Genomic DNA, 26,780 nt, shown 5'->3' with positions numbered 1-26,780 from the left:
CCTTTAGTTCTATTTTTGGAGTTTTGATCTGTTCTTTCATTTGGGCCACGTTTCTTTGTGTTGGCACACCTGTTACGTTGTAAGGGGCAGAGTCTTAGGTATTCACCAGGGCGGGGCAACCTACTTCACTGAGTTGTGGCGATGTATGTGAGGGAGGGTCCGAGAGGGAACAATGCCCCTTGCTCGGCTCTTAGCCAGCTTTCAGTTACTTCCTCTGCTACCCCCATGCACATTGGGTCCTTCAGGTGCTAATTCGTGGGTGGGTGGGTTTGTGTATGTTCTAGGACCCTATGGGTCTCTCCAATGAACTTTCCTGTGAGGCAGGTAATTTCTCCCACTACTGCAACCCCCTCAGGTTTTGAAGTTTAATTTCCCCATGCTGGAACCCTGGGTTGTGCGGTCTGTCTTGTTCCCTAGTTGTTTCTCTTGGCTTTTCCACAGGTGAATGTGGTACCACTCAGCCTACTAACTTGCTGTGCATCCTCTATGCCCCGGCTGCCTGTCTTCACCCCTCCATCAGTCTGGATGAATGTTTCTTCTTTAACTCCTTGGCTGTCAGACTTCCATACAGTTTGATTTTCTGGCAGTTCTGGATGCTTCTTGTATTTAAATTTGTTATTGTCCTTCTTACGGTTGTGTGAGGAAGTGAAGTGTACGTACCCATGCCTCCATCTTAGGACATGACCATTTTTAAGGCTTTTGATATATGCTGTCAGACAATCCCATGCTAAGTATTCCACATAAAATATGCATGTCTCATTTTTGGTCCAACCTGCAACTAGTTCTAATTAATATCTTATATGTAAATAATAGATATATAAAAGGACCATTAAATTTCAATGTTTTGCTTCTCAGGTTTGTCCAAAGCTTTCATGTCTATGACAGTGAGTTTTTATAAGGGAGATCAATAATTACCATTTTAGTATTAGATACCCAAACCTCAGTTACCTTTTCTGCTTCCCGTGTATCATCAAAGAGTCTCCTTTGCCTTCTCGCAGGAATTGGCTTAGCTGTTTCCCAGGCTTCTACCCACATGTTGCTTGGAATCTTCATTCGGGCACTCAGTTCTCCTTTCAGAACCGTGTTTCCTTTTTCATCAATGACTTCCTCTTCAATATAATCCCGGGGTGAGTACCATCTCACAAAATCTTCCAGACAACAACCTGGATTAGCTGCCTAAAACAAGGCAAACATTTCAGCAGATTCAAATAAAAATCAACAGTTACTGATAACCTATTTGCAAAATCATATTAATACTTTCCCTTTCACAAAAAAGCCTACCTAATTTTTAGAAAAATCTAATAGGTGACATGAGTTGGGTGTTACCTCAAAAACAGATCAGATGTTTAAGTACCAGAAGAATTTTTTTTTGGTGTTTTATAGAAAAAGAAAACATTTTCACTTCATGAATTTGGAAATAAAAATTTGATGTAAAGTGAAAAGGATTGTCTTAAACAGATAAGTTACACAGTTTAAAATATAGTACTTAGAAAAGTATCAAGTAAGTGTAAGTAAATAATACACAACATAATCAGAATAACACAACAATGGAAATGTTCTACTCATTTTTTCTTTAATAAACTAATATTGGTACTGCAGTAAATATCAGCTAACCTCAAAAATGTTCTATTCAGCCATCAAATTCTTGAGCTTTATGTAACAAATTACCATCACAAAAATTGCTTTTGTGCTATTAAGGAATTGAAATTCAAACTATTGTTTTTCAGGTTTCTGGAAACTAACTAATTAAAACTTTACTTGGTGAATAATTCTATAGAATTAACAATGGCACATTTCAAAATCCTTTAAGTAATTCTGCATTCAATCCTAGGAAAAAAATAAGAGGCTTCACGATGTTAGTGGTATGCCACAGAGTTCTTTTTTGCAAGTGTCCAATAATATATTAGCTGAGTAATAAGGATGGGTGTATGTATCATCCTGTAATACTCAAAAGATATGTGTACCTACAATAAACACATACCTTTGGTTATATTTCCTACCATAACATAATCTTCCTGCTGTAAGTACTATATTTAATTTCCTGAAATACTAAGTGATGTAAGCATTAACAAAGTGCTAAATGGAAGGTGATTTTCTTTCTTTTTAAATTAAATTAAAAGACCAAAATGCAAACAGATATGATGAGAATGGGTAGTCTTAAATGTGAAGAGCAAAAGTGACAATTTCTCCCTCTTGAGCTCACCAGCTCCCAGCTTAACCATCCTCAATTTAGGAAATCCCCCTATGGGGAGAGAAATCAGAGGAGCTCCTTAACTGAGAGTCAACAACATACACTTATAAGGGCTATGGCAACACAGCAACAAAGTACTGCTGTGAACTGCAAAGGGTCAAGATTACTGCATGATTCAGGATTTAAGATCTGGATATTAACCAGGCAACACCACACCCACACGAAAACATCTTAGGAAACTATACATGGGCCTTGGGTAAAGAGGGAGAACTTAAAAAAAAAAAAAAAAGAAAATAATATTGACCTCCTGTACCATAGAATGTGTTAAAGACAGACAGTAGTCCATACCAGAATTTTTCCCTCTGGTTGTCCTTACTATATATACCAAGCTAAACAAAGAGCTACCAGGAGTAGGTTGAGGCTCCCTTCAGCTATGGCTTATCTTGATTCTGCTGTTATGGGTATGTACTCCAAGGGCATGCTTGAACACAGTCCCTGTCCTGGAATTCTCAGGTATAGGTACCTCAGGTACATATCAGCATTTATCAAAAAGCTCTGGGAATTCTCCCAAGGGCCCTTAAAGGAAGCCATCACTATGTAAAACGGGAGAGAGAACCCTTATTTATTTTAGAGTGACTACATGTTTCCTTAAATATAGTATCTGATTTCTACATAGGAAGAGATATGTAAAAAGACTATTTGAAATACTGTTTATTTTCTGATTAAAACAATGCTGTAAGAGATTTGTAGGTTCCCAGATTAATCCAAAAGAATTTCAGGAATCATAATTTTGCTGAAGCACAGTGTTAAAGGAATTATATAGAACCTTACCATCAGGCACCAATATGTTTCTATGGGGGAAAAGCATTTACAGTCCCAATTTGGAATTTCACTCTGTACTTGCCTCTGCAAGGACACTGTAGCAGGACAGGGTAGATGAATATGAAGGCAGGTAAAGGACAGGCAGAAAACAGCTGCTGGGCAGGCTAGTGCTTCCTACTGCATGCCCCTCACCCCGCCCCCATACCAATTCCCTGATCAACCTTTTTGGTTTAACACATGCCCTGAGAGCCAACCGATTTCTCTTTATCACTATACCAACTGTTTGTTTTGAAACAATATATTCTTTTTCTTATTTCACAGCAGAATAGAACTCACAGATTTTCTGTATCTTTTTAACTCTCTAAGGAAAACATGCAGCTCTTAAAAGGTTTACTGAAGACTTTTTCTTTTAATAAATACAGGGGAAATAAGCAGGGAATAAAGAGGCTCCCTTGTATTGTCACAAATTTGCTATTAGGAAAGATAAAAGTGTCATAGGCTTTCATGGGTTGTTTATGTTGGGAAAAAAAGTCCAACTCAGTCTGGCCTACAAAGCAGCAAAGCAGGGCTGAGTAGGGAGGGCATAAGGAATGGGAGGATGGAGGCCATCACAGGTAGAGGCAGGTTAAGGAGGACAGTCTGGGCCGGGGAGACTGTTCAGAATATCAGCAGTAGGAAAGAGAAGCCTGTGGCCCAATGGGCTAAGCACTTGTCTTATTTTATTTTTAAATCTATATCTACATCTACATCTATATCTGTATCTACACACACACAGACCTGCCTTTTCTTTCAAAAATTAAAAAAAAAAAAAACAACTTTTCTTCATCCCTGTGTTTTCAAGCTAATAAGCCAAATGTCACCATTCTCTGAATTCTCTATGGTCTAGATACAGGCCTATATTTAAGCCTAAAATAGTCTTCTCCAGGTAGCAAAGGCTTTCTCATCCTAAATGGTTACTCATCTGCGAAACCTTCCATAACCCACTCAGTAGAGTCAGTCATCTTTTAGACCTTACCGTCATTAGAGAACTTACCACATAATTATTTACACATCACCTTTCTTAATTGACTGTGAGGATAAATACTGTATTTCTTACTTATCAAATCATAGTGCAAGTCACAAAATAGGACATCAAAGGTCTGTTAAATGAAGGACCCTGTGTTAAATCCTAAGGGTTTTCTAAAAGCCGTGCATTATATTGGTTGAACATACACAAAGGAAGACATCCCAATGCACATATAAAAATAATTCAATTCTGAACTTTCAACTATTATTCAAAGATTGTTCTTTTCTTTCTTTAAACTTAAGAAGCAACTATGAATACGACCTCTAGGGGACAGAAGTAGGGTGTCATTACCTACTGATGAAATAAAAACTTTTAATAAAAAAGACATTCAGGTCTTCATTCCACTTTATCAAGTGACTTTCACAGCTTCATCTCAGAATAACTCAAAATAGAATCCCGAGCTCTGACAGCGTGACCTACCTTAAAAGACTCCATATCTGACAGCAGACACGCACTCTGCATGCGCGCTCTGAGGTGAGCCCCTTCTGCTGATGTACCTAATTTAGCTAAAACCTCTGACTGCTCTTCAAGCAGGTCTTCTGTCATAGGTGCGGGTTCCTGTGAAGCACAAAAGGACAAAAGCACACAAACAGTCTTTTTGGAGACAAAGCAGAACTATAAAAATAGAATAAAGACAATTATTTCAGCTCTAGCATTCCCAAGACACGTATTTAAAAGAATTCAGAGAAATTTACAAGTTTTTTGGAACCTACATAAAAATGTAACAAGTTAATAAAAATGAATTAAATATGACCTTCAGCATCTTCCTTCCTCCCCCAACAGACAAGATCATCATAATCTCCTTGGTGAGGATTGATGGCTACAAGATAGAGGAATTTGGGTGCACTGAACATTTTCCTGCCTATTAATGATACAGAAGTAAAATCCTAGTGATATTTTTATGTGTATTATCACTAGCTGTAAAAAGGTTTTTATGATTATAAGAGAAGAAAATTGATAGACATGAAAATTAAAGGTAAATGAAATGAACCCCAAATAAAAGCCCCTAAATAACTGGGAATCAGAGACATTACATAGTTTAGTGTAACCCACACCCCCACCCATGCCCCAAAAAGCAGCTAAGGTAAATTTAAAGGAGGATATACTGTAGAATCATCAAAAGAGTGACAGAAAACATTTCAAACCTTTCAAAGGGCTTTAGGAAAGTTCTCTGAGAATTGATTCCATTAGATTTTATATTTGAAATATGAACAACTCAACAATCTAGACACAGACTAACCAAACAAAGCTTGCTTGCTTTTGTTGTTAATTAAAGCCTGAAAAACATAAACTTTTATCTTGTTACATAATAGGACAAGATGTAGAAGTATTCAGAGCATTTGTCAATAGATTTCTTCTAGATTTCAGGAGCTTATTATAAACTACAATAATGTTTCTAGGCCTCAATACTACTGACATTTTAGACTGAATAATTCTTTCTCATGGGGCCTGTCCAATGCACCTCTGGCCTCTACCTACTAGATTCCAGTAGTACCACTCCACCTCGTGACAATCAAGAATGTTTACAGACATTGCCAAATATCCCTGGGGGACAAAATCCTCCCCAGGTGAGATCCACTGCCTTAAAGATAAATAATTTTCACAACCATCTGTCAGAGAAGCATGGTAAAGCTATGGCACTTGAACACAGAGCAAGAAACAAAAAGAAAATAACTTCTTTTTTCTTGTATCATACTAATTTTTTAAACGAACCTAAATGGGGCACTTTCAAACGCTACAGAAGAGAATATAATGAATAAGCCTGCCCAGACAACAATCTGGAAATCATTACATGGCAAGCATTTATGACATGTCCCCTGATCCAACAGTTCTACTTCTAGTAATCTCAGTGCAACATTACTATAGTGTGAAAAGTGGAAAGAATCTGAATATACATTAACAGGAAAATGGTTTGATATAGGAAAAATGGGAGGGAACTACTCTAACAGTGATTATCTCTGGATTATAAAATTATGAGTTTTGTTTTCTTTTTAAAGATTGTATTTATTTATTTTTAGAGAGAGGGGAAGGGAAGGAGAAAGGGAGAGAAATAACAATGTGTGGTTGCCTCTCACGTGCCCCCTACTGGGGACCTGGCCAGCAACCCAGGCTTGCGCCCTGACTGGTAATCCAAATGGCGACCCTTCAGTTCCCAGCACTGTTTTCTTTTCTCTACAATGAACATGCATCACTTTTAAAGTCTCCCACTAATGCTCTGGGTTGAATAATAATTAAAATGGCAGTATGACAGTGTAGTTAAGAGTCTGGGCCCTAGAAGCAACATGACTGTGCTGGAATCCAGCTCTAAGACCTTGGACAATCATGCAAGCGTTCTGCTGTGAAGAATAAATCCTGGCACATGCTCAATAAATGCTATAACTTAGAAACAAAATACTTAGGTTGGTATAAGCTTCATACTCTCTACTTTCTCTCTTCAAAATGATTCAGTCAAATTCAAAAATTATATGAATCTTCGATGAAACAGTACAACTCAAAAGAAGAGGCCTTCCTTCCTCTTATGAAGGAGCTAGTTTTCATTGTCCTGTAGCCCTGAAATTGAAGGATGGAAGGATAATGACTATTCCTCCCACCTGGAAATCTCAGGCCAACTATAAGTGAAGAACAGTATCAAAAGGTAGTAAGTAGCATGAGGAGCATATATTTTCATATATAAAAATTCTGACTATGTCCAAAGCTTTCTCATACACATGATCTCATACGAGCACTGAGAGGTGGCCAGGGCATTTTATAATTGATGAAGAAACTGAGGTGCAGAGATAAAATGCCTTCCCCAAGATCTTTAAGTGACAAAACTACCAAGTGGCAAACTTAAGAGGGAATCTAGGACATCTGTCTGATACTGACTTTGAGAACGACTAGTTTGTTCAATCTCCTAGCTCAGGACTCCTGCTCACATTCTCCACAGGTGTCTCTCCTAGCCCTGGCACTAGAGTCCTGGATCAAATCTTGATGCTTTTCCTAACCATAAATTTTAAGCTGGCTTAGTCTAGATGAAAGGACTAGGAGTATGTTTGAATTCTTATGAGGCAAGGACCTAAATAAAGCTATTTATTTATTTATTAGTGATTAATGGCACATTTTAAGCTAACTTCTCAAGTTTGAAATTATATTGGTTTTAACTGGGATCATTTTTAATTTCAGACATTTTATAATATAAGCACATATATAGTGGTTATAATTCAAATAAGATTAACTTTGAAGATAGTAAAATTGACTAAAAATTTGCCCAGATTTCCTAAAGATATAAAAATTAATTTCATAATACATATGATACATGTTGAGAGAAAAATAAGTTTTAATTATTTCAGATTTAGAATAAATTCAAAGGTGGAAACTGAAGCATGTGAACTAAATGAGAGAAACATAGCCTTTTGAAGAAAAATAAAACTTGAGCTTCTAGAACAACCTTCTTGGACTGTTTATTAACCCAATCAAACCAAGACAATCTACAACTAGATCATTAAAATTAGGAAGTACTGTTAATTAAAACTTGGAAAGAGAAAGAATATACCATAAAAATATAACGTTAACATTAATTTGCTGCCAAATGCTTTTAAAAATGGTATGTGATTTAATCCTAAACAACTCAGAGTAATGCAAACCATTAGTGGCTTTTAGAGTATTTAATTTTGGTTCACTAAACAATGGGTAAGGTTTAAAACTGGAGATGCATTATTAGGACAACACAGAAATACTTCCATGTTTTCCTTCTTCTCAATTATTCATTGTATGACAATTTAATTTTTTAACAACTTTTTTGAACTGTAATCAACATACAATAATTGAAAGAGTACTTAGCAATAATTGCTAAATATACATCCATGAAACAATCACCACCATCAAGATAATGAATATATCCATCACCTTCAAAAGTTTTCAAATGCTCATTTTTGGAACAGTCATCAAAAAAAGAATCGATCTGTGATAGATCCACTCAATGGAGCACTACTAAGCAATAACAATGAATGCTTATTGATACACACAACATTTGTGTGAATCTTAAAATAATGCTAAAAGATTACCACCACCACAACAAAAACCCCCCACAAACGATACTGTAGTTACATAAAACTCTAGAAAATGTAAACAAAATTATTTCTTTAGAGAGAAAAAAAGGCTGAGAGAGGAAACATGGCTTCTACTAGCAGTACTGTTTGTTAATAAGTGGTGGTGTGAGGGCTTGAATCTAGTTCTACCAGATCCCCAAACCCAGGTCTATAGAACAAAATCTCAATACCAATTGCATACTTCATAACAAAATAAGAAAAAACATACACTTGGTTTTTAGCCTTAGAATATTCTGTCCTAATACTAAAAATAGTATTACACAAAACAGTGATAGAACAGTGATAAAATATCTAAAATATAATTTATTTTAAAAGGATACCATGAAGCAAAAAGCATAAGGCCTGTCAAACCAAAAAACTAATCTCCTAAATGATAGACATCTGACAAAGAAACAATATAAGCACGGATAATAAAGTTAACAGAATTCATGTTTAAAATTAGCAAATATCCCAACATCCCTCTGTACTATTATAACAACTCATCAATCCATTTCAGAATATGAAACCAGTTACTAATACTTTTAAAAGTAAATCTTTGCATCTTGAGAAGCAATACCAGGCACTTATATCTTATATAAGAAAAAGTCCTCAGAAGAATAATAGCTAAAAATCGAATGCTTACTTTGGACTGGAGACTGTTATTCATTTACCACATGTAATTTCATTTAAAACTCCCAATTATCATATGATAATCTCAATATGCAGGGAAAGCATTTGACAAAATACAATACCTGTTCCATAATATAAACTTTCAGAAACCAGGAATAAAAGAGAACTTCCCTATTATGATTAATGATATCTATGGCACCTCAGATACCCTCAACAGTCATCACAAGCTTTTCTTCTGAGATTGGAAACATGAGAAAGATATCCACTATTCAACACTGTACTGGAGGTCCCAGCCAGTGTAGTAAGGCATGGAAATTTTTTAGAAATGTAAAGGTTTTTAAATCAAAACTCAATTTGTCGATATAAACAGACAACATGATTCTGTTCATAGGAAAACCCAAATAATTTACAAACTATGACAAATAATAAGTGAATGGAATAAGATTGCTATAGATCCAAAGTCAATATACAAAAATCAACTTTCTACATGTCAGGGGAAACTTAGAAATTAAATTTAAAATGGTTATTAAATACCATTCATAACATTTAAAAATTATAAAGACTTTAAAATATCTAATGAAAGATACATAAAACCTCTACATTAAAAACTATAAAACTGATTAGACAAGGTAAAAGAAACCATAAAGAGAATAAAAGATATTTCATGGTCATGGAACTCAGTATTGCTACGATTTCAATTCTTTCTAAATTGATTTATAAATTCAATGCAATATGAATTACTATCCAAGCAGGATTATTTTGTATGTGGAAACTGCCAAGGTGATTCTCAAGTGTACCAAGAAAAAAGAAAACAAACACAAAACAGAAAACCCAAAAAACCCAAGAAGTGCAAAGGATAGCCAAGATGATCTTGAAGAACAAAGTTAGATGATTTACATTATAAGATAGAAACACTTATTATAAAGCTATAGTAATAAACACAGTCCATTACTGGCATAAGGACAAAGAGACTAACAGAACAGAATACACAATTCAGAAACATACCGATACATACACAGTCACATGATTTACAACAAAGATACCACGGCCACTCTGTGGGAAAAGGTAGACCTTTTGAATAATGGTGTTGGAACAAAATTGCATATCCTTACAAAAAAAAGAGGATCTTAACCTCTTCCTTATACCAAATACAGTCAATGTGAAGTAGGTCACAAACATAAATAGGTAAAATAATAAAGCTCCCAGAAAAAAAAAATATATATATATAAGAGCCTATGTGAGGGTCATTGAAGTGCAGCTTTTTTCCCCCCCAATCCTCACCCAAGGACATGATTATTGATTTTAGGAGAGAGGGAGGGAAAGAGAGGCAGAGAAACATCGATGACAGAGAAAAGGAACTGAACCTGCAACCTAGGCATGTGCCCAACTGGGAATCAAACCTGCAACCTTTAGGTTTATGGGATTATGATCCACCGAACTGAGCCACAATGGTCAGGGCAAAAATTTCTTAAATGAGAGACAAAAGTACTATCCACATAAGAAACACATTGTTGGATAGGACTTATTAAAATTAAAAATACCAATTTAACTAATCATTAAGAAAGTGAGACCCAGGCAAGATGGTAGAGGAGTAAATGGAAGTCACACTAACTTCCTCCTAGGACCAATCTGGAATTACGACAAAATTGTGGAGAAATCACCTAAAACAAACAACTGAATAATAGCGAGAGAAGCCTTATAATCTCAGACAGGACAGAAGAATCAGCTTCAGCACAACCTCACTGGTAAGAAGTATGGTGGAGACTCGAGAAAGCTGGTTGGGTGCCCATAGGTGGCAGCGCTGGAGGGATAATTAAGTGGCTGGTGGGACCCCCCTGAGAAGTGTGGGGTCTACACCTCCAAGCTGGAATCCCTAGCCTAGAGCACCAGAGCCCAAAAAGTACACAGATAATAACCAGTAGCAAAAAGTGGCAGGGCTGCTCTCTGCCAGAGACAGATGGCTGGAAATGAAAAAAGCCATTTAAAGGACCAACACACAAATTTTCATTTGCAGCCACTTACCCTGGGCTCCGGAAAACGGGATGGGGGCAGATGGGACTGTAGACGGGACTGTAGATGCTTGAGGAGAGACTGGGGATGGAGGCCTTGGGGAGAGAACTGAAAGAGTAGGTACTGGGATCCTGGTGCTGAGTCACCCCCCATACCCCAGCAGCCACCCCGCTCAGGCAGTCCACTGCCCTCGGGACTGCAGCAGCCTGAGGGGGAACAATAGCCCAGACCACAGGAGGGATTCTATCCCACCCTATGGTGCTTCCGCCTGACTGCTGAGTGCAGAGTTACTAGATTAACAACTGAAGGAGTCAGCCACAGACAGTAGATCCCTGAAGTCTCGAACAAGATGCCTAAAGTCAACATTTTTAGGGGTCAACATCTGACATCACCAGAGGAAGCTCCAAGTCACAACACCTTAAAAAGTCCTAGGAGAACATAGGCAGGAATATCTCAGACATTCCACACAGCAATATTTTCAATGATATGTCCCCTAGAGCAAGGGACACAAAGGAAAGAGTAAATAAATGGGACTTCATCAAAGTAAAAAGCTTCTGCATGGCTAAGGAAAACATTAGAAAAATAAAAAGGGAACCAACCGTATGGGAAAATATATTTGCCAAAGATATCTTGGATAAGGGTTTGATCTCCAAAATATATAAAGAATTCACATGACTACACTCCAGGAAGACAAATAATCCAATTAAAAATGGGCAAAGGACTTGAACAGACACTTCTCCAAAGTGGACATAAAGAGGCCAAGAGACAGATGAAAGTATCACTAGCCATCAGAGAAATGCAAATTAAAACCACAATGAGACACCGCTTCACACCAGTCAGAATGGCCATCATAAACAAATCCACAAACAACAAGTGCTGGCAAGGTTGTGGAGAAAAGGGAACCCAAGTGCACTAGTGGTGGGAATGCAGACTGGTGCAGCCACTGTGGAAAACAGTATGGAATTTTCTTCAGAAAAAAAAAATGGATCTGCGTTTTGACCCACCAATCCACTGCTGGGATTAGGATTATACCCTTAGAATCTTGAAACACTAATTCAAAAGAATCTATGCACCCCAATGTTCATAGTAGCACAATTTGCAATATCCAAGTGTTAGAAGCAACCTAAGTGCCCTTTAGTAAATGAGTGGATCAAAAACTGTGGTATAAGGGACCTTGTTCTCCACCTTTCCTTGTTGTGTCTGTGGACACTTCCCCGCTCTTGTCAGTCTCCGGCCCGCTCTCTACTGAGCACCATGCCTTCAATTAAGTTGCAGAGTTCTGATGGAGAGATATTTGAAGGTGATGTTGAAATTGCCAAAGCATCTGTGAGTATCAAGACCATATTAGAAGATTTGGGAATGGATAATGAAGGCGATGATGACCCAGTTCCTCTACCAAATGTTAATGCAGCAATATTAAAAAAGGTCATTCAGTGGTGCACCCACCACAAGGATGACCCCTCCTCCTCCTGAGGATGATGAGAACAAAGAAAAATGAACCGATGATATCCCTGTATAGGACCAAGAATTCCTGAAAGTTGACCAAGGAACACTTTTTGAACTTATTCTGGCTGCAAACTATTTAGACATCAAAGGTTTGCTAGACGTTACGTGCAAGGCTGTTGCCAATATGATCAAGGGGAACACCCCTGAGGAGATTCATAAGACCTTCAACATCAAAAATGACTTTACCAAAGAAGAGGAAGCCTAGGTATGCAAAGAGAACCAGTGGAGTGAAGAGAAGTGAGACGTTGTGCCTGACACTGTAACACTGTAAGGATTGTTCCAAATACTAGTTGCACTGCTGTTTATAATTGTTAATATTAGACAAACAGTAGACAAATGCAGCAGCAAATCAACTGTATTAGCAGAGTACTATCCTCATTGCATGTGTAGTTTGGGTACAGGCTCCAAACCTATGGTTGAGTCTCTTCCAGTATGATCAAAAAGTTTTTCTCTTTACTCTAAATAAAACTGAATTGTGGGTTTTCTATGGTAAGTGGCACTTTGGGCTTTTCCTCTTTTTGTAAAGCGATTTCTTCCTAGTTTATCGTCCAGTTACTTTAGTTTAGTGACCTTTTAAAAGTTGGCATTGTAAATAAAACAACTTGCAAAAGTTTTCTGAAATAGAATTAGCAATGTATTATCTTTATTCATGAGCTGGAGGCTGGAAAAAGGCTACTTGAGGTAAATGCTCTGATTTGGGTTATTAGGATGTCTGCCAGCTTCCTGGGGTCAAGGAGCACCACTGATAAAGATCAGCCTGTATGTAGCAGGGCTCCCCTAATTAGACCTGGGGGGTTGTTTCTGCGTTTTTAATCCTCTCAGCCTTGAATGTGTTGGCTAGAGATTCAGTTACTACTCAGTTTGTGGTTTTGGAGGAAATATAATTAGACAGTTGTTAATTTTTCAGTTAGAAAAGATAACCCTAGTGGTATGTCATCATTTTATAATCAATGATCCTATATGGGGGGAACTATTCACACTACTTGCATGTAAAACAGTTTTAACCTTTAACATTAAAACGTGTAGCAAAACCCAGCAAGCATCCATCATGAATGTAAGATATTTTAAATAAAAAGTAAGTTACATAGTAGGTAAAAAACAAAATCAAAAACAAAAAACCCCAACTGTGGTACACTTATACGATGGAATACTATGCAGCAGAAAGGAAGAAGGAACTCCTACCCTTTCGCGACAGCATGGATGGATCTGGAGAGCTTTATGCTAAGTGAAATAAGCCAGGTGGTGAGGGACAAATACCATATGATCTCACCTGTAAGTGGAACCTAATCAACAAACAAGCAAGCCAAATAGAACCAGAGATACGGAAACAGAGAACAAACTGACAGTAACCAGAGCAGACGGGGGGAGAGGGATAACGGGAAAAAAGGGGAAGGGTTGTCAAGAAACAAGTATAAAGGACCCATGAACAAAGCCAAAGGCAGGGATAACATTGAGGGTGGGAGGTGGGGAAAAGTGGTGGTGGGAAAATGAAAACAACTGTACTTGAACAACAATAAAAAAAATCATTTAAAAGTGAATAAACAAGTTAGAGAATAGGAAAAATTATTTCTAATACATGTATATGACTAAGGATTCATATCCAGAATATATGAAGAATTCCTACCAAGCAGTAAGAAAAAAGACAACTAACTTAGAAAATAGGCAAAGGTCTTAAACAGGCACTTCACCAAGAAGATATCCAAATGGCTATAAATATATGAAAATGTGTTAGGTATCATTATTCATTAGGGAAATGTAAAAACATGAGATACTACTGCAGACCTAACAGAAAGGCAAAAATGTAAATGACTGAAATTATCCAGTGTGCCAAGAAGAGTTACCATAGCAGGCCTCACACTATTATCCTGAGAAAGGCTTCTTTGCAACGCTGGCTCTTGGGTGGCATCTGGGAACTTGGATTTTGGTAGGGTCCCCATCATAGTCAGAACTGATTAAAATGGTTCACTGTGCTTAAACTCTTTGTGCAAGTAATGTGGCTTATGCTGAATACCTGCTTTCCTTCTGGGAGTCTGGAAGTTTGATATGTGCTAGGCAGAGGTTCCCTAAACATAGGGTTTGGATGTCAGCCCTCAATAAAAACCATGAGCACCGAGCCTCTAACAACTTTCCCCGGTAGACAACATTTTATGTATTGTCACAATTCATTGCTGGAAGATTTAAGTGCATCCTGTGTGACTACACTGAGAGGGGACTCTCTTGGAAGCTTGTGTTTAATATCCTCTGAACTCTGTCCCATGTGCCATTTCTTCTGCTGGTTTCGCTTCGCATCCTTTTGCTGTAATAAATTATAGCCATGAGCATGACTGTATGATGAGTCCTGGGAGTCCTCCTAGCAAACCATCAAACCTGGGAGTGGTGTTTGGGCTCCTGACACAACAAATGTCAGGAATTATATGGAATAAACTAAAGTTATTATACAATACTGAAGAGAATGTAAATTAGTTCAAACACTAGGAGACTAGTAATATCTACTAAAGCCAAAACATATTTCTACCATGTAACCCAAAAATTTTACTCTCAGAATATCTCCAAAAGAAAGTGCCTATGTTCACTATATAAGAATGTTCATTTTTTTAAATGACAGTTCAAACTGTAAACAACTCAATTTCGATCAACAGGTGAATGGATAAGCAAATTATGGCATATTCATATAATATACTACAAAGTAATAACCAGGCCGTATCAATACATACAGCAATATGGATGAATCTCACAGACGGTAGTTAAATAAAAAAAGTTCAACACAGGAGTACACAATGTATGATTCCATTTATTAGGTTCAAAAACTAACAAAACTAACCTATAGTGATAAAAGTTAGAAAAAGAGTTACCTGGAGGGGAGTACTGGGTTATGCTATCCAATACATCTTGTTATTAAAATTTAAATAAGAAATTCAGTTCCTCGGGTGCATTAGCCACATTTCAAGCATTCGATGGCCATATATGGATAAGGGCTATAGTACTGGACAGCAGAGATAGAAAATATACATTTTCATCTTCACAAAAAGTTCTATTGATCAGTATTATTCTAGCATGGTGGAATTTTCTATATTTTGACCTAGCTGGTAGTTACATGGGCTTTTAAATATAAAAAGAAATGCACTAGCTGGTGTGGCTCAGTGTATTGAGTGCTGGCCTGTGAACCAAAGGGTCGCCAGTTTGATTCCCGGTCAGGGCACATGCCTGGGTTGTGGGCCACATTCCCCGGTAGGGGGCATGTGGGAACACACGGAGGCTTCTCTCCCTCTCTTTCGCCTTCCCTTCCTCTCTAAAAATAAATGAACAAAATCTTAAAAAAAAAAAAAAAAAAAAGATAAAGAGAGAATCCTAAAAGGACAAGGAAAAAAGCAATTAATTACCTACAAAGGAGTTCCCATAAGACTGCCAGCTGATTTCTCAAAAGAAACTTTGCACACTAGAAGGGACTGGCAAGAAGTATTCAAAAGTGATGAAAAGCAAGGACCTACAACCTAGATTACTCTATCCAGCAAAGTTATCATCAGCAAAGCTATCATTTAGAATGGAAGGGCAGATAAAGTGACTCCCAGATAAGGTCAAGTTAAAGGAGTTCATTATCACCAAGCCATTATTATATGAAATGTTAAAGGGACTTATCTAAGAAAGAGAAGATCAAAAATATGAACAGCAAAATGACAACAAACTCACAACTATCAACAAATGAGCCTAAAAAAATAAAGAAAAACAATGAAAAAAACCCCCTAAGCAAACAACTAGAACAGCAACAAAGTAAGAGAAATGGACATCACATGGAGGGTTTTCAGTGGGGAGGGGGAAGGGAGGAATAGGGGGGAAAAGGTACAGGGAAGAAAAAGCTTAACTGGTAGGCATGAAATAGATGGGGAGACATGAAAAATGGTATAGGAAACAGAGAACTCAAACAACTTATATGTACAACCCATGGACATGAACTAAGCAGAGTGGGAGAGGAGGGGAATGCTGGAGGGTTGGGGAGTGCAGGGTGGAGGGGGGATAAAGAGGGAAAAATTGGGAAAACTGTAATAGCATAATCAATAAAATATACTTAAAAATAAAAAAATAAAAATGTGAGTATTCATCACTTAATTTAAGAAACAATAGATTATCTTATATATAATGAACTAAACTATCTACTTACACTTCAAAACATTTCTTAATTTCAAAAATGGTAGACCTAAAAACTGCTACAATTTTAGATTTCAAATCTTAGATCACTGAACATAGACTGTTTAAAGAACTGCCCCTACCCAAAGCAATCATCTACTAGGATGAAGTTATATAAACAACAAATTACTTTAAAATTAAAATTTAAAGGGACAATCCATGTCCTACCTGGGTTACTGGAATGTACAGAGGTTCTCCATTATGCAGCAACGTAAGTTTCCCATGCTGGTGGAGTCGTCCTTCTGGTTTTAAATTTGCCATCTCCTTAAGTCCTCCTTTCTTGCCACTCTCTTGTCCGTTTCCCTTAAGTTCTTCGGTATCACTTAGACATTCAAAAAATTCTTCTTCGCTATCACTCCAAGAATCCCAAGATTTTCCCACTTCTCCCTTTTCTTTATCCACATCTTTTAGATTATCTGGCCCCAACTGGTCTCCGTGTTTTCCAGCATCCCCTGGATATGTGTTAGTTACATTATTTGAAGCACTTGTCTTTCTCCCCTCATCACGTGCCTTCTTTCTTTCAATACAACAATTTAACATCTTAAGGAAACAGAAATATATATATTTGAATTAGTTACAATAAAATCAAAATCTACCCACTGCTTGAATATTTAATTTTCATTAAATATTCCCACCCTTTCCCTAGATCTTGTTGTGACTTATAGTGATTTTAAGTAACCTACAGCAGCACAAATAGAATAGCCTATAATCCAAACTGAAATTTAGCATTAGATCTAAGCTTCAATTGACTCAAGGTCACAATTATATATGGTCACTGGAAAACCTTTACCTGTAGTTTCTGATGTAGTAAACAACATCTTAGATCTGGGGGTCCACCTGCTAAGCTATCAAATAAAGTAGTGGGAAAACAAAGATTAGTGTCAGTAAAATTGCTTTAGATATGCATATTTTTTATACTACCACAAACTTTTGCCATTGATAAGAAACCAAAACTAGAGTGATAGAGGTAAGACAGCTGAAATGGAGCAAATAAGATTAAGATCAAATTTATTTTATTCTCCTAGCCCACAAATCACCAATAGCAAATATAACAGATATTTCAAAGCGTAATAATAAACTAATGATAGTTTCCAAGCTAATAGGAAGTTAAAATGAAAAGAAAGTCTCTAAATCCACCCCAGGAAGTAGCTAGCATACAGTAATTCACACCATATAAAATAGATTAAACTATTTTTTCAGTTCTCAATTAATATAGTGGATTCTTAATATAAAAACCATCAATTTCCACCTCTCTTTTGCCAGGACTGCCTGTAATTCTAAACATCTAAATTCCCAGTAATCAGCAAAGAGAGTATCTAACTAAGCAGAGCCTGACAAATGACATAAGATAAACATTTTTGGATGTCACCATTTCATGCTAGTCATATGATGAATCTCTACATATCATGGAAAAACAAATGCAGATGAGCAGTAACCTATGTAATATTGACATTTACATTAACTAAACTCTCTTATGTGATTAAGTGAAATGTCAACATAAGCTATACAAAAAAAAATCACAGGTAATATTTAATACCTAAAATTATAAACTCTAAAGATATTTTCCCTTCCAAATATAAAAATATATGTTCACTACATAACACTTAGAAAAATACGTAAATGTATAAAGAACAAAATAAAAATATAATTACACACCTGGGAAAACTGTTGATATTTGGCTATATTTTCTTTCCAATTGTTTTTCTATATATAATTGAAAGTGCTTGATATATGCAGTATTATATTATACTTTGCTACAAGTATTAAGATCATCTCCAATGGTATTAGAGATTCTTGGAGAAAAAACTTGTAATGGATCATAACTTTCCACTATAGAGATATATCATAATTTATTTAACCATTTTTTTACGTTTGATACTTAGGTTGTTTCACCTTTTTCTTCCCCTATTATAAATTTGCTGCAGTGAATACCTCTAAATGTAAATCATGTCCAAAGTTTCTTACTATTTTCTTAGGACAGATTTTTTTAGAAGAGAATGGTCCAAAAGTCAAAGTCTGCCAACAAACAAAAGTCCTATTTATACAAATAGAAAATGAAATTATTACCCTGGAATCAGAAAGTTGTTTTCCCATCTGAAACGCATTTCAAGAACAAATTCCTGCCAGAGGTGTGCCACTCCTTTCAGTCCTCCATGGTAGAAATTGATCATACAAAGACACAAAGCCAATTTGTATGTTAAACTGTCAGATGGTGCAGATTTAAACTGATTGTAGAGATTCTAATTTAACAAAATAGAAACAAAGCAAAACTTGTTAACAACATATTTATATGTATAATCAAAAACTTTGTGGGTAGAGATTTTAATACTAAAATTAATCTACCCTACCCAAACTAGCTTTTGTCAATGTCTAATGCATTACTGTCTAAATTACTCTCAGGCAGTTCCATGTCTTCAAGATTTCTACAAGGATCAAAAAAGTGAAGCTATACTTTGGTGAGGCTAAAGCTACAAGTTTCAATTTCTTCTCTGGAATCTTTAAGATATATTCCAAATTTCACATGTTGCTTTAAAAACTCTTAATTAAAAATAGTACATACTTGCTGTCAAAACAAAAATATGAAGGTAGAAAGTGAAAATGTAAATCTCTGCCTTTCCTCCTTACTTCATGAACTCTATTCCTTAACGTTAACTACTATAACAGACTGACATACCTCTATACCTGTCATTTAAACTCTCATTTCTCAATTTGTCAAAGACCTGGATAGGGAAAACATGGAAACTTTACTTCATTTTACTTCATTAAAGAGTTTTTCACTCACTCTCTAGTTTGAAATACAAGAAAGAATCTGTTGCAAAATGTACATTTTATGATTTACGAAAAGTCTAAAATGAGGGAATTCCTACAATCATGCACAGTATATTTTGTTTTCTTTTTCATTGTTACCAGAAAAGTTCTTGCTACTCAAAATATGCCAATGTTCTATAGCAGGTCATTTTCTGAGTGGAAGCCATGATCCCCACTCAAGTTTTCTTAAAGTGATTTTTAAAATAAAAAGATCCTTATGCTACTAAACTAGAAATATGGCAAACCCTTAGAAATATGATGCATTTTAATCACTGAACTTCAAATCAACTTAATCAACTTACATATTCTTCACTCTCTGATGAAGAATTATTGTCTGCTGGAGAAGTTCCATCTAATGGTTTCTCAGAAGCAGCATCAGGGAATAAGTACTTGGGGAGAGAAAAAAATAACCACATTTTTAACCAAATTTCCTAATTTGTTTATTTGTTACTCATATAGGCACTGTTTGACTTTTTAATGATTTTGCTGTTAAAACAATAAAAATGCTCTTATTGTACTGGCCAGTTGGTTCTATATTACCTGAAGCTTTTTCTCTTTTTCTTTGAAAATACAGAGTTTTAGTAACTAGCCAATTTTAGAAACCAGAGGCTTTTCTAAATAGTAACCATCTGATTCTGTGAAGTAAACAGAATGAAAAACCAAAACTTCTTCACTATGATTTCAGGCTCATCCAAGGTTATTGAAGTTTTTAAAAAGTATTAATATTATTAAAAAGACAAAGCTATAAAAGAAAAACTTAAAACACCCACATATTCATGACACTAAGTAGAGTTATATTATTCCATAAGTTTTCATATATGAAATAGTATGATATTTAAGACATGTAACTTCATTTTATGAGATACCCCTAGAAAACAGGAAGCAGTCTAACCCTGTAATGACCAGTTATCTTTTCCACATGGTCTCTGTTTATGTATGTGTGTAGGAGTGGTTAAAAAGAAAAATTCAGTGTATGTGACAAGCTATATAGCTGGAATAAAATTCTTAAGGATACATTCTTAAGAAGGGGCCTTCTCTCCAGAAATTTATTCTCAGTCCTTTTATCACTGTTTCTCCAAGTGCTTTGTAGTACTGCTGACTTGTAATTCCTTTTACTACGGATATTTTGCCACACATTTTATGCCAACCTCCACTACTAGGCACATTTACAAACAATATACTATTCCCATATAACTACGTGAACTAAGTATCAGTGTCCATGTCTTAGACACAAGCTGAAAATCTGGTCAAAAGTAGCGTTCAGATTAGTGACAGAAATCAGATTACTATCAAGTTTCCAAGACCAGTATTCTTTTCATTGCACTACTCTTGAAGGTTTTCTCCAAGACTGTCTTAATGCACAACGTGCCAGAAGTATGATTTTAACTACAATTATAGTAAGAATATCTATCATTTATCAAAGGCCTATTATATGCCAGGCAGTGTAACAGAAGGTCCTTTAACCCTCATAACAATTTCATAAGGTTTATCAGCCTCATTTATAGATAAGGAAACTAAGTTAAGTGGCTTTTCAAAATCACACAGCAAGTCAGGCTCCCAGGCTGGGCCTGTTCCACCATACTATACCTAGGAGACCCCCTGGCCCCCATTAGTACTCACTATAAAATATAAAGCTTTCTCTGGACTGCCATGAAAGAAATTTTTCAAAAATACAATTCTGGTCATGTTGACTTGCCTAAAATGGTATGAAACTACATGAGAAAGTCTAGCGCTTCAGAATGGCAGGTTACCTGCTATCTCTTCAGCCTCGTCCCTGGCCACTCCCTGGGAAGTACCATATAATATACCAAACTATTCAACATGCTCTTAGATCTCTGCTATTCCTCTGCTTCTAAAGCCTTCTCCTCTTCAAGATGTAGCTCAAGTGTCCCTCATTATGAAGCCTTCCCTGATTTCCACTGCCCAGAAACAGATGCACTCCCTGCTGTGTTCTCACAGTCCCTCTGTTATATTTGTCACATGCCATATGCTATTGTAACTATTGCTCTGAATGTGGAGACTTCATTTTACTCATTTTGTATTCCCAAACCAGTGCCTGCCACATAGAAAGGACTGAATAGACAATGAATGACTGCTATGCATATAAACATATAAAGACACTATTAGTTACCAAGAGAATGGTGTTGAGGACATCATTATTTAGTGGTGACTCGTCTATACCTCTGTGTTTTCGTATTTTCTTCTTTGCAGTATGTACCATATTTGAAACTGATAATTTATGAATCGGAACTGGTGCTGGCTCTGTCAACTTTGACAAAGCATGAGTTATATCAGTAATTTCTATAAGAAAAATAGAAATGAATACAAATTATAACCAACCTTAGCAGATTACAGTGGTAAGTAAACTGAAGACTGTACAGAATTTTTTTTTTAAGATTTTATTTATTTATTTTTAGAGAAAGGGGAAGGGAGGGAGAGAGGGAGAGAAACCTCAATATGCAGTTGCCTCTCATGTGTCCCCTACTGGGGACTTGACGTGGCCCACAACCCAGAAATGTGCCCTGACTGGGAATCAAACCAGCGACTCCTTGGTTCTCAGGCTGGCACTCAATCCACTGAGCCCCACCAGCCAGGGCAATTTTTTGTTTGTTTGTTTGTTTTTATCCTCACTCAAGGACATGCCCATTGATTTTACAGAGAGAAAGAGAAACATCCATGCAAGAGAGAAACACTGATCAGTTGACTCTTGCCTGCACCCCAACCAGGGACCAAACTCGTGACCTAGGCATGTGTCCTAACAGGGAATTGAACCTGTGACCTTTTGGTTTACAGGACAATGCTCCATCCAACTGAGCCACACTGGCCAAGGCTGTATAAAATATTTTAGTCACTTTTACTAGTGTTACACGGTCTCAGAATTATAAAATTTTAATACACATCTTCAGCTTTATATGCATGAATGATTGACGAAGGTATAACACAAATTATTTCTTCCAGAGTGACGTCAAAAATAAATCTCTAAAACCCTGCTTTTCTTTTTTTTTTTTAACTTCAAAATTTTATTTTATTATAATTTTTTCATGTCCATGAGTCCTTTTTTCTTTTTGCTTTACTTTATTATAATAATTTATTCACCCTGGTTTTTATATTCCTTTTTGTCAGTTGACCTAATAATAATATCCTTTACAGAACTCCCCCGCCCTCCCCCAGTACATGATCCCGTCTAGGGTTAGATGTTACATTTAGTTGTCATGTCCCTTTAGGTTCCTTTGATTCGGAACAGTTCCCACAGCTTTTCTTTGTCTTTTATAACATTGATGTTTTAAAAGAATACAGCACCCCCAGTACTGTTTTTTTTAAAAATTTTATTTATTTATTTATTTTTTAGAGAAAGGGAGGGAGAAAGAGGAGATAAACATCAATGTGTGGTTCCCTCTCCCAGAGCTCTCCCAGAGCTGGGGACCTGGCCTGCAACCCAGACATGTGCCCTGACTAGAAATCAAACCGGTGACCCTTTGATTCTCAGGCCAGTGCTCAATCCACTGAGTCACACCAGCCAAGGCCCCTGCTGCTTTTTAAAAAAAGATTTTATTTATTTATTTTCAGAGAGGGGGGAGGGAGAGAGAAGAGAGGGAGAGCAACATAGATGTGAGAGAGAAACATCGATCAGTTGCCTCTCGTATTCGCCTCTACTGGGACCAAACTCTCAACCTAGGCATGTGCCCTAACAGGGAATTGAACTGACAACCTTTCACCTCATGGGACGACGCCCAACCAACTGAGCCATACCAGTTTAGGGCTACTTTCCAAAAATAGAACTATCTCATTTTTGTGTTTGTTTGGTGGTTTCTTGTGATTGAAATAGAGGCTGTGTATTCTTAGCTATTATACCATAACATGTTCTTAGGGGATCAGCTCTGCAGATGCAGGATGTTTGTCCACCATAAATGAGATTAAATTTGGTCACTTGGTTAAGGTGTTGCCTGACTTCTTAACTGTATATTTACTGTTTTTTATTGCAGCTAATTAATTGTTTGCTAATAAATTTAAGACCATGCTTCTCATTAAATTTCTCCCTAGATTGCACATTCCCTCACCGCAGCATTTGCTTAGGAACTGTTGAAACTGGTGTTTCATTGCCATGTGCTCCAACTAGCTGAAGCTGATTAAAAACAAACTTTGAATGACTCTGTGATCCCAAGCCCTTACCAGACTTAGTGGGAGACCCCTTCCTGACCATTGTGCCATGGAAATTCTTTTAACCCAGTAGTTCTCAACTGGAGGGCATTTTATCCCTCAGGGGACTTTTGGCAATGTCTGGAGGCATTTTCAGTTGTTACAGCTGGGAAGGTGCTAGTGGCATCTGATGGGCAAAGACCAGAGAAGTGTTGCTAAACATGCTATAATACACAAGACAGCCATGCCCCACACCCCCCACACAAAGAATTCTCCAGCACCAACTGTCAATAGTTTGATAGTGTGAAGCTTAATAAATCTTGCCAATTATGTACAATTATGTACATAGACTCGTTTCTATTCAGAATGCTAGTTATGCTTACTTAATTAGCTTAAGTTCCATGGATCACCTCCTTTCTTTATAACACTTACAAATTTCTGACTTTCGTCCTCAGTAAACTACTCAGTGTTTTCTCCCTTGGCTAAAACCCTGCTTTTCAAAATATCTTATATTTTTGGTGGAAAGAGCCTACTAAATGTACTTAATGTTTTAAGCTCAGGGTACATAGTATGGCCTGGAGAGAAATGGTAGCTATCTAGCTCATCAATACATGCTTCTCCAACTTCATTCAAATAAGAAGATAGATAAACAGTTGCTAGAAAACATGCCAAAAAAAGGACTACACATTGGAAAATAACTTTAAAAAAAGTAGCTTACCTCTCCCTTCTTCCTCAAATGTGGATCGTCCAAGAATCTCATCAGTTGACTCCTTTCGACGGCAAACTTTAAAAAACTCAGTGACAAAATCACCTATGGAGAAAAAATGTTACTAATTTTTGACACTTAAATGAAAGAAATCAGTCCTATAAAGTACATTATCTTTTCACAAAGCTATAACTCACACATGGGAAAAAAAACATTCAGTACTTATACCTATGACAAAAAATACTCCTCTTTCAAAGGAAGCCTGGCTCTTCCTTTTTCTCCATGTGTCAGGATAGTGAACTTTTGAATCCATTAAAGAAAAAACTAAAATTAAAAAGAAATTCTAAAGATATGTTCCTGAAGGATTAAGAAATCACATAGAATAAAATTATTTCATCTTTAGCTGTGTTTTAATGGCACACTGTGTTATTATTACAAGAAAGAGAAAAAAGATTTGGTGTCTCCTAAAGAGCTATAAGGAGATGTCTACACAAAGAAATTAAAGCTTAACAAGAGCCATCAGTCCAAAATTATAATAATACAATGTACTGAGTACATCTAAGTTTTAGAATTCACTAATTAGAACTGATAAACCTAGAACATTTTCTGGACTTCTTCAGGAAAGGAGAAAAATCCTAGAATCTAGGTATAGAAACTATAACTTTAGTTTCTTATATATGACTATATAATCCTATAATCTAGTCATATAAACATATAAAGTCAAAGAGATAAGGTGAGATCATGGAACAACTGTGAGAATCCCACATTCTGCCAAATACAAAGCATACTGTTTTGCCCAAATTTTTGAGGGAAAAATAAGGATGCACATTATACATGGGTACAATGATTACATATCATGGGTATAATAACCCCATGTATAACATGCACAAAAATTGTGGGTGTACTTATACATGGCAAAATATGGTACTTTTAATTCTAAGGGCCTCTGCAATTATTACAGAAGTCAGTGGATGAGGAATGATAAGGAACTAAAAAGCAATTTTGTAAGTAGATTTAATAATTTAATAAATCAATGATTAAACAAGAGAAACTATTTATTGAACATTTACTATAGGATAGGCACTGTGTTAAATGTGACATGTACACACATACATAATCTTCTCAATAACCCTATGAAGTATGTACTATTATTATCTCTATTCTACTAAGACTGGAAGAAATTATAAAACTTGCTCAAACTGGTGCATCTAGGATTTGAAACAACATCTGTCCAACTTTAAAATTTTTGGTATCTACCCTCTATCTCCCTAATACCCCAAGAAAAATTCACTGATGGCAGGAATTTTACATTATGTATCTTTGTATTCACTATTATAGTTAGCACAAATGGCAAGTCCTAATTAGCATTTGGTTAATAGCATATGATGAATGATAAGAGCCCAAGAAAATAATGCTTTAGAGAAATGCATCATTACTGTCATCAACACGCATTTAATAAATCTATCAGATGAATGGTAATATATCAGATTATATGAAATTTGATTATCAGAAATAGAGAAAATATTTTCATGTGTACTCAATATGTTTAAGAGAAAAAAAGATGGAGAGGCACATTGAGGAGATGGGTTCAGAAGACTTCATGAAAGAGACAAATCAACAAAAATGAGAAGGGAAAGATAATTCTAGACATGGGATACAATAATATTATCTATATAGCAACTAATATTTGTCAAAATATATTTATGTTATTTCACTTGATTCTTCAAATAACCCTAAGAGGTATACAAGATTATCACACCTCTTCCCCACTAATAGAAAATAGGTTAGCCTATATGGTACAACTCTTCAGAAGGACTCTTAATAGATCATAAAAATCAGTGTCCTTGCCATCACATACACAGGCAAAAAGGGCTCCCATAACGGGAATGAAGATGCAGACTATGCTACAGGAATTAAAAAGGAAGTGGCATAAAAGCATTTTACAAAGAAAACTCAGATCATGAGAAAATATCAGAGAATTCTGAGGTATAGACTGGTTAAAACTAAAATACAAAAAAGAACCTTCTAGTCCTATTCACTGCTGTGGGCAAAGATTTTTTTTAATGGTGTTAACTGAGGAAGTCACAAATGTAAAAAAATTAAAATAAAAAATTATTTTTTGATAGATAAAATAAAGTATAAAGAATGAATTCAGTGTGCTGATTTGGAAGACAGGTAGACTGATGGTATTTCAGGAAAGGAAGATAGTATGTCTTACCTAGCAAACACTGAGGATTATCAGCTTTTCGAACTCTAACAGACCAATGGGGAGCCTGAATAGGATCCAAATCACTAAAACAATAAACATAAGATAGATCCTGATTATGACGATCTGCAGTACTCATGAATTTACCAGAAGGCAATGTAATAAAAACATTTTATAGAAGGACAAACTTACCATTTTGCCTCCATTAAACTTAGTATTATTCTGATGCATAAGGCCATTTGGATAACTTAAAAATATATCTTAAGAAACCAAAGTGCTTTTGACAAAAAGGAACAAAAGGAAAAAAATATATATAAAACAATTTTAATAGGACATTAAAAATGGTTCTGAATGGGCAATATCCATTGATAATCTAATGAGAGAAATTTACTTTAGAGATTATAAAAAAGGAGTAAGAAATAAATATGCATAATCATCTTAAAATTTTT

At 36.1% G+C, this 26,780-nt stretch overlaps 1 protein-coding gene and 1 pseudogene across 3 annotated transcripts in view; one reads left to right on the top strand and one right to left on the bottom strand.

The window, feature by feature from the left end:
* Positions 1 to 26,780, bottom strand: part of RAB3GAP1 (RAB3 GTPase activating protein catalytic subunit 1) — a 109,459-nt gene that overhangs the window by 19,158 nt on the left and 63,521 nt on the right. For all 3 annotated transcript variants that reach the window (XR_008426163.1, XM_024569776.3, XM_024569777.3), the window contains exons 11-19: positions 26,344 to 26,417; positions 24,138 to 24,230; positions 21,414 to 21,583; positions 19,585 to 19,671; positions 18,542 to 18,714; positions 17,265 to 17,319; positions 16,643 to 17,014; positions 4,500 to 4,637; positions 949 to 1,176 (exon numbers count right to left, since the gene is read on the bottom strand). Coding sequence is in view for 2 of the 3 variants with exons in the window: in XM_024569776.3 (XP_024425544.2) it covers positions 949 to 1,176; positions 4,500 to 4,637; positions 16,643 to 17,014; positions 17,265 to 17,319; positions 18,542 to 18,714; positions 19,585 to 19,671; positions 21,414 to 21,583; positions 24,138 to 24,230; positions 26,344 to 26,417 (1,390 nt within the window). In the remaining variant the exon portion in view is untranslated. The remainder of the gene's footprint in view (positions 1 to 948; positions 1,177 to 4,499; positions 4,638 to 16,642; positions 17,015 to 17,264; positions 17,320 to 18,541; positions 18,715 to 19,584; positions 19,672 to 21,413; positions 21,584 to 24,137; positions 24,231 to 26,343; positions 26,418 to 26,780) is intronic.
* Positions 11,928 to 13,530, top strand: LOC112313181 (S-phase kinase-associated protein 1 pseudogene; annotated as a pseudogene).

Source organism: Desmodus rotundus, chromosome 2, assembly GCF_022682495.2.
Source record: "Desmodus rotundus isolate HL8 chromosome 2, HLdesRot8A.1, whole genome shotgun sequence".
Taxonomy (NCBI): domain Eukaryota; kingdom Metazoa; phylum Chordata; class Mammalia; order Chiroptera; family Phyllostomidae; genus Desmodus; species Desmodus rotundus.
The sequence above is the reverse complement of the archived record's forward strand: the minus strand, read 5'-3'. Positions and strand labels throughout refer to the sequence as shown.